General features: G+C 40.1%; 1 protein-coding gene across 2 annotated transcripts in view; it reads right to left on the reverse strand.

Moving 5' to 3' along the window:
• Window positions 1-13,275, reverse strand: part of CREB5 (cAMP responsive element binding protein 5) — a 381,842-nt gene that overhangs the window by 301,265 nt on the left and 67,302 nt on the right. For both annotated transcript variants that reach the window (XM_064487484.1, XM_064487485.1), the window contains exons 2-3: window positions 11,340-11,411; window positions 6,088-6,181 (exon numbers count right to left, since the gene is read on the reverse strand). In XM_064487484.1, the coding sequence (XP_064343554.1) occupies window positions 6,088-6,181; window positions 11,340-11,393 (148 nt within the window). In that variant the 5' untranslated portion in view covers window positions 11,394-11,411. The remainder of the gene's footprint in view (window positions 1-6,087; window positions 6,182-11,339; window positions 11,412-13,275) is intronic.

Raw genomic sequence — 13,275 nt, forward strand, 5'->3', positions numbered from 1 at the left:
CTATGTAGAGTATATTTGTGGTGCAGAGGCCCTACTTGTGTATCTGTCCGGAGGAGGGCCACAAACTCGGCATTCTCAGTTAGGAATTCACCCATCACTTATAGGACAGGAAATCCTGCATCACATTACATCTGGGAAGGACCACAAGTACATGGCTAGAACTATTAGGGAAAAAAAGCAACTCACTAAGTTTTCCAATCCATCCATCGTCTGCCTAACATCAAGTGCTTTAGCTCCAGCAAGTCCGGTTTTCCAAAGCCTAACTGACAAGCACAAAGCTAAAGCATGAAACCTGATTCTTCTTTTAAAAAGTGTTTAGTCTGCTCTACATTTAATAGCAGGTTGCTACCTTATTCGGTTTCAGAGCTGCGTTTGAGTTATATGTTTGTCTATGTTTCATTTTCCTCAATGATAAAAAAGGCAAAGTGACAAGTCATCAACTAAAAAAAAAAAAGGAAAAGCAGAGTTTCCTTCATACACAAGAGGAGAAATCTGTAAATCCCCTAAGCAAAAAGTTTGTTTCCTACTGGTCTGCTATTCTCAACTATGGTATATAAAGGACTATATGAAGTAATTTTACATCACTTTATATTAAATTGCTGGCTAGTAATACCATAAAAGCTTCACTAACTCAGACCAGTTATAAGAAAAATCAGTTTGAATTAGTGATTATTCTAACTATAGGGTATTTTTTTAAAGGCAATGCATTTTTATTATTTGTGTGACTCAGTTTCAGCCAACAAAATGTAACTTAATGGAATTCCTCAAGAGTGCTGCTCAATTCAATAGAGAAAACTATTAGTCTGTTTCAGTAAGAGTTGGGGTTCTCAGAAAAGGCATTTTTCTTAGAGACTTTTAATATTCTTTTTATAGCCACATTCATCCCATGAATTTTTCAGCAAGTGCTTTCTTTAAAATATTCTTAGTTCCTATCTGAATTTCAATAAAGTCCTAATTAAGAGAGTTTACATTAAATGAATTTTAAAATACATAATCCTTTATAAGAGCAATAATCAGTAACAACTGATGGAATTCTAGACAGGCTTCTTTGCAATAAATGTGCCTTTTATTGAGTGTGAATATACAATAGGAGCAGTAGGGTCCTCTCAGTAACACTGACATTACTATTTCCCTGCATCTCTCCCAAGAGGCAGTGCTGCCATGGAGCAAACCAACGAAAGTCTGGTTTTTCAACAATGCAGTGGAATGCTTAAAAATTGACCCAGGCTGGGGTGATTCAGGTCAGCGAGAGGTGAGACACACTCTCACCTCTTGGATCACATGTTGGAATCCATTTATTGTCAAGGTGGAGAGCTGGTGCACCAGGTACCCATGGAGAGGCTGTGAGTCAACTAGGAAATGCTCAGGTAAGGGGGTCTCTTACAACACTTGGCCCGCAGAAGACACAGATACAGATTGAAATTGTACAAATACATGTACAGTGAAGACATTTTGCTTTCTCCCTGGTGAGAATTAGGTTTATAGACAGAAACTAGAAATAGGCCCACTTCTAGACCTAATCTAGTCTCTGAAGGACTATACTGTCATTTATGTTAGATGCTCTGTATCAGAGGATGATAAGGAAGATGGAACAAGGAAGCCAGTCTCTCTTGCCTGTCTTCCATGTGTCAGCTCTAGACACAGTGAGCTGCACCGCATCTGGTCCCGAGGAATCACCATTTCCAGCCCTGCCATATTCAGAAGTCAGGGAGAAAGAACCCCTGAGCCTGCAGTGCTGAACATCAAGTCTTGGCTAAAATGCCACTCATGGACAAGACGCCTTTCCTGGCCTCCCTTAGGTAGTCTGCTGGCTACCTGTGTCACATTATCATGTTTTATCTTCATTGTAGCACTTGTCCCTAACTGATATTTTCTTGTTTATTTATCAGGGTTTTTTTTGTTTTGTTTCGTTTTTTTGTCTATTATCTTTCTTCCTCCCCACCCCCAAAAGAGTGTACTCAGTTCCATGGAAGAGAGACCTTATCTGTCTGGTTCAATGCCACAGCCCCAGCACCCAGCACAATAGGATCCTTGCAGGCACTCATTAATGTTTGTTGAATAAATGAATAAATGTTGGTGGAGAGGGAACTTCAGACCCTCTTCTCACACCTCAGCTGGTGCCTGTCCCAACTTCTCTCCAAGCGCAGCCCAGTTGCTCACAGCATTAATCAGGCTATGATGCCTGGTGAGGAAACTAACTAGACATTGAAAGGCATGGTCCCCTGTGTCTCTTTATCAGGTTTCCCACCTAAGTGTTGATCGGGTTTTATCTTTTGAAAAAGGTCCACAATACTCTTGAACTTCATCTTTCTTTTCATGAAGCAAAATCTACCATCTTCTAGGTCAAAATTTCCACCACACTCACAACACACAACATTTACACACAGAGTTTTCATTTAGAATATTATTTGCTTATTAATATCTTATTTGCTTAGTATTTGTTCAGTTACGAAGTTGTACTTTGACTCTTATTCTGTTTTTTTCTTATACAGAACTTGGGAACCTTGTAAATAAATGGGGGTGGGGATGTTGGACAGGGCAAGATTGGGGAATTCCTAGATACCTAGCCATAATACCATAAAATAGACCCAAACACTATTCTCTTTACCTCTCATACTGAAATTTGATCATAATTTTGTCACGTGGTAGCTGGTATTTCTGCAAACTGTGTGTGGAAGTATGTTGTCCTCAGAGGATTCCCATTTCAAACTTGGCACCAAAAAACCTTTCATATGACAACTTCCCTCACTGTGAAATTGTCTTCTATCAGATCAAGAATAGCTGAACGGAAAGATTTCTGTCCCTCATTATATCAGGACTCTAGAAATGTACCACATGGCCCAAATAAGGATGGAAGGATCAAAGTAAGAGGAGATGTAAGTCTTTGCCCTCAGAATTCACCCCCCCAATCATGCCCCTACTAATACTGTCTTGTTAGAATGAGAGGTTTTATGTTTACTGTCTATCCACAAGAGCAGACTCCTCTTAATAAAACACCATGACTGTCACTTTTATTATCCTGCCATGTGGCATGTCAAAGATCATTTACAGTCGTTTTGAGTAGTAAATTCTACCTGGCCTAAATAAAATGGACTTTACGGCAAAGCTGTAAAGTTATTTCAGATCTTACAACTCTTTAGACGTTTATCCTTGAAGAGCATACCTGTGGTATCTTAATAACTTCCCTAACTGTAGTGTTTGCAATTAATGAAGGATGAAGTGATTTTCCAAAATTTAAGTGAGCCAGATAAGCTGAAATTAGTAATAAACATACCTACCATGCTTCATCTCCTTAATACATGTCAAACTCCAATTCATCTGAAATGAAATTTTGTGCAATTGAATATTGCTTGAAAAAAATAGCCCAGGAGGAATTTGAAGAGTTTTGCCCTGATAATGCTTGCTGATTTAAGATTTGATTTATACTATTTTTGTTTTTACTGTTACTATATTTCAAGTTGTATGAAATCATTCATCTTCAGGAAAGGCCACAAAATAGGCTTAAGGTACCTTAAGAAATAAAATTCTAATGAACATATCTTTAATGAAAATAGATTCTCAAGCTTTTGATAAATTCAAATCTAAATAAATCAAGATATAGACAAGTAAAACTTCAGTCATATTTATAATCACAATCTAATAGGCTAAAACTAAAATGATGTTTGGGATAAATATATATTAAAGTCTTTCCTGGAAAAAAAAAAAAAGGCAAAGCAAAAATACCTTGTAAATAGCCTGTTAACAATTCAGTGTTGACCACATTGGCAAATGACATGTAGTAGACCTTCATCCCCTAAATGCATGTAGCAGACCTCAGCCCCCTGGAGCTGGACTGGATAGCTTTGTATTCTGTTCCAGCAAGAAAATTCTACAAGACTATGAACATGCAGAGTGGGTAGCAAGTTTAAAAATTAACACTTAATTTTGTTGGGAATATGAAATGGCCTCATACCAGCTTCAATAAAGCAAAAGAAAATATGCTCTTATATTATTCATGCTCTTTCTCCTTATATTTACTTCTCCCTTCATTTTCTTATTCCAAGTTTGCCATAATAAAAATTAGAGTGACTTTCCTTTCAACAATTTTCCACCTGGCACTGTCAATTTTTGGCAGCAACAGCCAAAAACGAACAAGGGTCTGATAAGAACAGTTGAAAAGCTCCAAGAGCCTCAACAAAAATCTGTTTTTAGGAAATGTATAGAAACGTTCACACAACTTTAGCTACTTTTTTTCTGACCTTTAGATTGGGCCTCCTTGCAGGACCAACCCAGCAGGGAGAAACTAGGCTGTTACTTGCCGCTAGAGTAATACCACCCCCACATAATTATTGCTCCCTCCCACTCCCCTCCTACCAGGCAGCCTACTTTAGGGATCCTGTTTGGGAAAAATAAAGGATGCACTTACTATTTTAAATACAGGGAATTCCAAAGTCTACAGCCTTGCTACTTGCATATACATGTTCCTTGTTGAACTCTAAAGTTACACCACATGTGACTCCATAGAACAGAATAAATGATAAAAACAAAAGAACAGACCACCCTTCCTAGCCCTTCTAGGCTTTCATAATTCTTAGAAATTTGAGTTTCTGCATCTCTGTTTCTAGACTTAAGGAAAGACAATACTGCTTGTTCAATGAAAACAAACTGGCTGGGGGAGAGGGGCAGAGGAAGAGAAGAGGCTGCCTTTGAACTCAAGAGTCTTCCAAACCACAGTACATCTGCACTATTAACAAGTCCCTGGCAGGATCATTAAGATGTGCGGAACTGACGGTTCTGCCCTCAGAAGTATTTGATGGTGTATATAAACTGAGGAAGCCTGACAGCGAAGTAGCTGGTGTGAGTCTGGGGGATAGGACGGCAGGTTGGAGGGCCCTGTTTTGCCCTGCTGGTGAGCTTGGGAAAACTGCTCCCTCCCTCATGCCCCTTCACCTCTATCAGTAAAATGGGAGTTGTAATAATAGCCTGTCCGACAAAACTCTTGCAGGGTTTGCTAATAATGGTGATAATAAAATACTTGTAAAATTTAAGTGCCATAGAAATGCTCAATTATACGAGCCAGTTTTGCCTGGGCAGTCAGTTTCTCTTCTGACGTCATTTAAAACATGTTCTTGGGCGTTATAATCTCTTTCATGATACCAGGGAGACAGCAGATTGAGTGAAATATTTCTAGCCTAAGAAGGGCAACAGGAAAAATTACCCTGCTAGGGTTTATGCAACACTTTCATTTAGATTCTTTCACTGAATCACGATAAGCTTGTGAAATAGACTGGGCAAATAAAATCATTCTCATTTTATGGAAAAAGAAATGGAAGCCCAGAAGTGTTCACTCACTTGCTCAAGGTCATCTGGCCAGGCAGGCTAGAGTTCAAGTTTCCTCTCTCCTTGCACTCTTTCTAATTTACCGCACTGCCTCTCAAAATGAGAAGGAATGGCATTTAATTGATGGATTATCGTTATTCTTTATTTCTGCTCACATTTGCTGAGCACTTGCTATATGTCTACACATTATCTCATTTAATCTCACAATTATGAAGCAGGTGCTGTTTCTTAAGGAAATCTTCACTGACCACCTCAGTCCAAAAAGAGAGCTCCTTCTACTAAAGTCACACAGCATTTTTCCTTACAATGCTCATCTGATAGATATCACGGACAATCCTTTGTTTTAGTTAAGTTTTCACACACACTCTACACAGTGATGTCCTCAGGAACAGGAATCGTATCAATCTTGGGGCCTCCATGGTACTCAGAATTGTGCAGTGTGCGTTACAGATGCTCAATGAGTATTTGTTGCTTGAGTAATCACAGGTATATGATTTTTAAAAAATACTTACATGGAGCCAAGTTTCAGAGTAATAAATATTTCACATTCCAGAAAATGAGAAGTCATAGCTCTCCAATTATTTGAGTGAACACTACATTAGCTGATTACATTTCTGCTTACCATTATTTTATGTCTCGGCTATACCTTAGAAATACATATTTTCAAGGCGCAGGATCTGCCAGTGGGTATCATCCTATTATGCAGAACAAGGATCTCACACATGGCTGATCTGATTACCCAAAGCTCTTTGCCTGGTGGTTCCTTACCTGATAACATATTGTCTGTTTTTATTGAGGGAAACTTCAAAGTCATTTCATGCTTGTGCCTATGAATCATCAGATGGTCCTCTGTTGGGAAGCGCTGTCAGATAAACAGAAAAAAAGGGAGAAGGGAGAGGAGCCATTCAGTTTTGTAATACATATTTGCCATCATAGAGAAAACGATTTATTCAGCATTACAAACGTGACAGGCAAAACAAAAAATTAGTTCTGAAAAGGTGTGAAAGCATAAGTAAAATGACAAATTATTTTATGCAAGCACATATGCATTCACATCAGACTTTGGGAAAGAATTACATGTCATGCTTAATTATTTGACATATATCTCTACAAATGTACACCATGCCATTTGCACAGTATGTTTCTGTTTATGAAGATCTTGCACACTGATTATCTGATTTTTTATAATTATACATATGATTTAGAGTAACATGACAAATTATTTTCAGTGTTCTATATTACACTCTGTACAGTGTAGTAAACCAACACTTTATTTTTCATTTTCACAGAATGATATTACAGTTGTCAAAAATGCTGCTCCCAAATATTTTCAGCTGTCTGGCTTCCGGTCAAATGGTGGGACTGGATTTCCTGGCCCTCTTGTGGTTGGGTGGGGCCATGTGAGTGGTTCTGTCTATTGAGTCATGAATGGAAGTGACATGTCACCCAGATGTGAGCATCTAATTCTTGGTGCCAGACCCTCTCCCCTTTAGGATGGAGGTTCACAATATGAAAAACAGTGGCCCCTCAATCACCCTAAATCTCTGAAGGATTATGAAGAGCATCTCTGAAGTCTGAAGAATTCTGAAGAATGTCCTGCCACTCTATAATTGAAATGTATGGTTGGGCAACTGAAATAAGCCTCTGTTATTTTAAGCCATTGAAGCTTTGGAGTAATGTCTTATTGCAGCAGATCCTAGCCTATCCTGACTCAGACTGGTATGTTTTAATAACTGAACTTAACAGAGTACCTGCTTTATCAAAGTCAAATGAAAATACAACAAAACACAACAAAGTCTGCTGAATATTTCCAATCTTTGACAATCTAGAAAATCTTTCAGAGCTTCCCAGTTCTTCAGAATAGTCATTATAAATTTCAATTACCATTGTATACAATGGTAGAAAACTTTTCTGCAAATACATGAGAATGAGGGAATTCACTGGGCTAAATTCTTTGGAGGATTCCAAAAGTAGTTCTCCAAATAAATATCACTTATTTCTTTGCCATTTGTATCATATAAATAGGAAAGCATTGCAGTTGCAAAGCAGAGCGATTATGCCAGATTTCTGAATACACAGAGGTCTGATTTATAATGACATGTGGGTTTTTACTACAGGATCATCTATTCCCTTGGTCCTCTGTAACACCCATAGAATGACTGCATCAAATATGTGACACTACCATGTGTGGCTTAGACACATAGGTTAAGGCTTTTGACAGAAAGACTATGAAGTAAGAAACTTATTATAATCTTTCCTGTAAAATATGTAACCAGTAAACAACATGGTAATATCCTTCATTTGCAGTCATTTTTGGAGCCATTTTTTGGGTGCCATAAAATAATAGCTTAAAATAGAATACAAATGAGAATACTTACTATATACTACTAATAATTTCCATAATACCTCATATTAACTATAATTACCTTTCAAAAGAGACAATATAGGATATCTGTGATTTTTTTAAATTTGGTAGGAAAATAGCAGCAAATTGCATATCCAAAATGTACAGTCTGTAACAGATACAGAGCTGAGAGAGGCCACTGGAATTTAAAACATGGTTAAGGCAGAGGGCAAAGGAACAGTGAAATTAACATTGGACTTATCAGATGAGAAAGAGCAAGAGAAGCTTGTTTCTCTTTACTTCTAGGACAAAGCTAATGGAGCCATAACACAAGCACGAAAAAACCTCTGACATATTATAGGCTGTTGCTAACAGAGCAAAGTTTCTTTCCAATGAGGGAAAAATGGGGGGAAATCCATCCATCGCCCCCAACACAGCACAAGCATTCATAATTCATATTTACTCTCCTTTCTGATTCCCAGCCATCCTTTCTTCTCTGTGAGGTTCCCAGGCTATGGGACGTCGCTGAACTAATGATTGACTGTGGTCCCCTAACACCCCACCAGGAGACCCTTGGAATCACAGGCCAACTACTACATTCTCTCAATTCTAATACCTCTTCCATTGAAAAATGTTCATATTTTAATGACAGCTTGTCAAGAAAAAGGAACACTTTCACATTAAACAGAGACATCAAGTTTTAGATACATCTTTCCATTTAAATTTGGTGGGGGTTGAGGGAAGAGGCCTGGAATTTTACCTTAAAATTGTATGTAAATTCTCTGTTCTCATATTTGTCCAAACCTTTCCTCAGTCCACTGAGCCTTCTCAAGGAAATGATCTGCTCCTTCAGTCAAGTTGAAGGTCATTTGAAATGCACCCCTTCAACCTTTATTATCACCTCCATCTCAGAGTTGGCTTTAACTTCATAGGCTCCATTTCCATTCCCTCCTGTCTCAGAGGAATAAGCACCCCCCATGTCCTCTTCGGGATCCTCTACACCCCATGTCTTCTGGGATTGACGCTCCAGCTCTGGTCTTGCAAGCCAGCATGCTCACTCCTCCTTGCCCTTGATTAAATCCAGCCTGGCAAGCCTTTACTCTAGAAAGAATCTCTCTCAAGCTGCTTCCTTCTCAGGCTACCATTATATCACTCTGCTTCCCGTCACTCCCTAGCACTCTTGAAAGAGCCCTCTATGCTGGCCACCTCCACTTCCTCACCACCCACTCACTCAGTAATCCCTTCCAATCAGGCCCCCGCCCCGACTCCTCTCTCATAGGTCGCCAGCCAGCACCAAAGTGCCAAACCCAACAGCCTCTACTCAGGCCTCTCGCTGTCCCAGCTCCAGTGGCGTCTGACACCAGTGACCACACGTCTGCAGCACTGCCTGATTCCAAAAAGGAGAAAAAATGGCTTATAGCAATACCTAAGACAAAATGGGAGAGCATCACTTTGATGTATGTGGTCCCCAAAAAGGAAGGGATCCAAAAAGAAACCAGGCTAAAGCTAAAATGCAAGCCATCTGGCAGTCACTCTCAACCGGGGCCAATCTGGCCCCCAAAGGGACATTTAGCAATACCTGGAAACATTTTTGGTTTTCGCAGCTGAGAAGTGCTCCTGGGATCTAACTGGTAGCCACTGCTAAACATCCTGTAATGCTCAGGGAAGCCCCCTCCCCAACAAGGAATTATTCAGTCCCAAATGTTAGTAGTGCCAAGCTTGGGAAATTCTGCCACACAGTCCAAAGGCCTCTGCACAGTTTTCTTCTCTCTGACTTATCCAGATGTTGGATGCGCCCAAAGAACCCCTCCTCAAAAGGCTCTCCTCTACCATCACTCACAACCCCGGACTGTCCTGGAATCCTAACTCATCATGATCCCTCTTTGGCCTCTGCTAAGTCTCATGAGGATCCCATTCCCTTAAATGCCATTCCACAGAGGAACCCCCCTACTGTCCTCCCCAAGGAAAGTAAATCCCCCGATGATACTCTTCAAGGTGGCCCGTGCTCTTCCTTCATGGAAAACCGCAATTAATTAATTAATTGATGATTTTATCATGTGGTTTCACACATGATGCTTAAACTAGAAGCTCTGTGAGTGCAGGGATACATGTGTTTTATGCACACATAGGCTCCCCAAAAATGTGTTGAGTGACTCAAACTGAATAAAACTTAATGTCACATTTTCACAGCCAAAGCAAAGCAAACTGCTCAAATTATTGGATCCTTTCTGGCTACTGAGACTTAAGGAAACTAAGTGGAAATCAGTTTTAATTTAGTTAGGTAAGTCAATTCGCTGTATTCACAATGGAGAGTCCTGGTCTGGCAGAATTTCTCCCAGTACTTCAACCTATCTGTGTTTTCCTAGTGTTTCCTATTTCAGAACGACTTCCAAAACCAGCTTGCCAGAAAATAGTTGAAATTTAAAATAATTTTCTCAACTGCTTTTCTTATTTATAGGTTGAAAGCCAACATTCACTCAAAAGTCCCTGCAGAATCTGCCAGAACCCAAGCAAAGGACTCTGGTTTCTCAGCCGGTGGCTAATGTCACTAGAGGCACTGCAAGGCAGCACCAGCAGTAACATTTCATGTTTCCATGGCATCTTCCCTCCAGGAGGCTTCCAGAACCCTCCTCAAACTCTCTGGGGAAATACAATAAAAGGGGTCCTCAATGGATCTCACCCCTCATTGACTCCCAGACAATCATTCCACATTCTGTTGCGAACCCCACCACATAAACAGGCAAGAGAGTGGGGCTTGATTCCACTTGAAACTACCATGCATTTTAGAGAAAGACAGTATAACTATCCACATGTCTGTGCTCTGAGTTCTAAGCTTGTCGTGTATCCCATAAAATGAAGATCTTGGCATGACCGCGAACATGTGGGTCATTGCCCAATGATGAGAACATGGAGATCTCCAAAGGGTCAAGTGTAGAAAAAGTCACTGACAAGTTCCAAAAGGAAAATGCCAAAGTTTGATTTTAGATGATGGATGTTTCCAGTTTCTTTCAAAGAGATGGGTTCATGTATAATAGTAGCAGCAGCAGCCGTCATAGCAACAGTGGACCTCAACTGAGCGCAGTGCACCGGTCCTACACCAAACACTCTACACACAGAGCCTCACCTCATCCCCCCGTCTAATCCACTTGGTGGGAGCCATCAGAGGCTACACAGGTTTAATCCAGCTCAGCAGGCCAACTTCCTCTCTTAAAGTTTAGATAAATGGGAAAACTGTGGGTTCTAGAAGAGCTACAGGGGGTTTATTTTAATCAAAAGGGAAAACAGAACAAAATCGAATTCTGTCCCTGATGGCGAGCTATTTCACCTGTAATCCAAAGGCCCAGAATTCAAGTGGCTATTGTCAAAGCAGGCACCCTCCTCCCCCTGTTTGAAATAACAATCCTGAACATCTGGTGGGCAGGATGCGGCTGGCTTACTTCCAAGGGAAAGTTATGGGTGGAAATGGCCGGCACCGATGCATTTCAGAGGCTGCGAGGGAAGTTGTTCAGACTATTCAAAGTGGAAAATGATGATGATGGTGATGATGAGGATGACAGGGAATATCTTGGTGAAGAAGGACAGTCCACCACAGACATGACTGCCAAGTGAGAGTTGCCTCCCTGTGGGAAAGTAGGTGTGATCCCTGCCGGCCAGAGCAGAGGACCCCCATACTCACCTGGGAGCAGCCTGGGGCGCTGCAGACAAACGGCCTCTCCTGCTCCAAATTCATCTTGGATTCCTCATAAATCTAAAGGGTCAGGGAGAGGGAGGAAGGAAAATAGAAAGCCATGAATATCTCCTTTTACCTGACAAACATGAGAAAGGCAATGGCTCCGAGCCCCCTCGTATGCCAATTCCCAAATGAGACGAGGAAAACATTAACATGAACAGAGGTCCTGTCCTGCTGAAGGTCCTTAGGCTCCCCGCAGTCCGAGTTCCTATCACGTTTTCTCGAGCACATGTCTACTGTATTTTGAAGGAAAATGCCAACAAAATGCAACCAAAAAATTTCTGTTGCAGCAGAAACTCTGCCTGTGGAAATAACACCGGGTGGGTGTTATTACCAGGTAGAAGCCCACTTGTGCAAGAAGATTCCAAGGCAACTTTTGCACTAGTCCTTTGGGGTTGGCTACTTAGCACAGCAAGAGAAGGGGAAGTTACTGAGCAGTCATCAGCGTGAGGACTGACCCTGAGCATCAGGTCAGATGATTCACCCATGCTCACCCCAGAGAGCTTCAGTATGAACAAGGGATGCAAGGCTGCCCTGCAGCCCCCTTAGCGAATGGCCCTGGTGGTCTTAAATTCCCTTTCATTTCAGGCATTTGATGATGTCTCAACAAAAACTACGTGAGTTGTGCAGGGGTGATGAGAAACCAGAAAATGCAAAAAGCATTACCTTAAATATTTTGTTAATTTGGTTTTATAGGCTGATTTGAAATTAAAATTAGATTAAGGCAACTGCCCCCCTGATCTAGATAAGTTATCTGGAATAAGGTAGCTTTGCAGGGAGAAACCGTATGTTATGATCTCAGACATGTGTTAAATTATAGAGTGGTTTTTTCTTACGTAGGGGTTAGATTCCAAGGTAAGTTCATTAGGCAAAAATTGAGCATAATCAAAACTACCTTTGCAAATTCTTCCAAAAGCCAATAAAAGTACAATGTACATACATGATTGTGTGGGTTACTAATCTATACAGTAACATAAAATTTTTTTAAACATCATAAGAAGTACTATACAATTGAAGTTCCACAATTTAAATAGTTCTCTAAATCATACTTTTCTTTTTGTCAGTTTTGGAATTGAATTTAAATAAGCTCAATTTTGTAATAAGTTTAAACACATGCTGCTGTTGGGACATAGCTTTATTACAGAACTAAAACCTACTGCTTTGTCTCTGGACAAAGGAAGCCATTTGCTTCCTTAAAATGCTACTTGAAGGTGATTCCAAAGGAGTTCCAAGTCATCTTCACCCTTGAAAGAGGGAACTCTCCTTCACTCATGGAAAGGTTACCCTTCATCCAACAAAACTTATGTCACCTTGCAAAACAAAACAAAACAAAACCTCAATTCTTCCCCCAAACACTAATAAACCCACATACGTTCTTTGGGAAAAGGATGTATACTTTCACTTCTCCGAAACACAAAATGAAAAGGCTTGCCTTGGATAACACTCTTAGTCAGATATTAAAAACAAAGCAAATTTTAATATATCAACTCTCTTCACATCACTCTCTTTCCTTATCGTAAATTTTCTCCAAGTAATGCCCTTTTTCACTCTCCATTTGGAATGACTAGTCACCTGTTAAGGCAGTAACATAACATAATTTTACAGCTTGCCTGTATCAGGCATATTGTTTAAACTTTTTTACTCTATTATACTTAGAAGAAGAAGAAGAAAATACAAATATCTTTAGAAGCTTTCCACTTGCCCTTGTCTGAGAAAAGTCATGAGCCACTAAAATGACTTCTCATGTCTCATTATTCATTTGATTTTTTCTGTCACTTATCACAGAGCCTCGCTCCTCTCCCCTGTGAATGCTGACAACTTACTTCTAAGCCTCCAAATAAAGGGTGACTGTGAAACTGAGAAAATGATTTTTTTTTGGTCT

This window comes from Camelus dromedarius, chromosome 7 (genome assembly GCF_036321535.1).
Source record: "Camelus dromedarius isolate mCamDro1 chromosome 7, mCamDro1.pat, whole genome shotgun sequence".
Taxonomy (NCBI): domain Eukaryota; kingdom Metazoa; phylum Chordata; class Mammalia; order Artiodactyla; family Camelidae; genus Camelus; species Camelus dromedarius.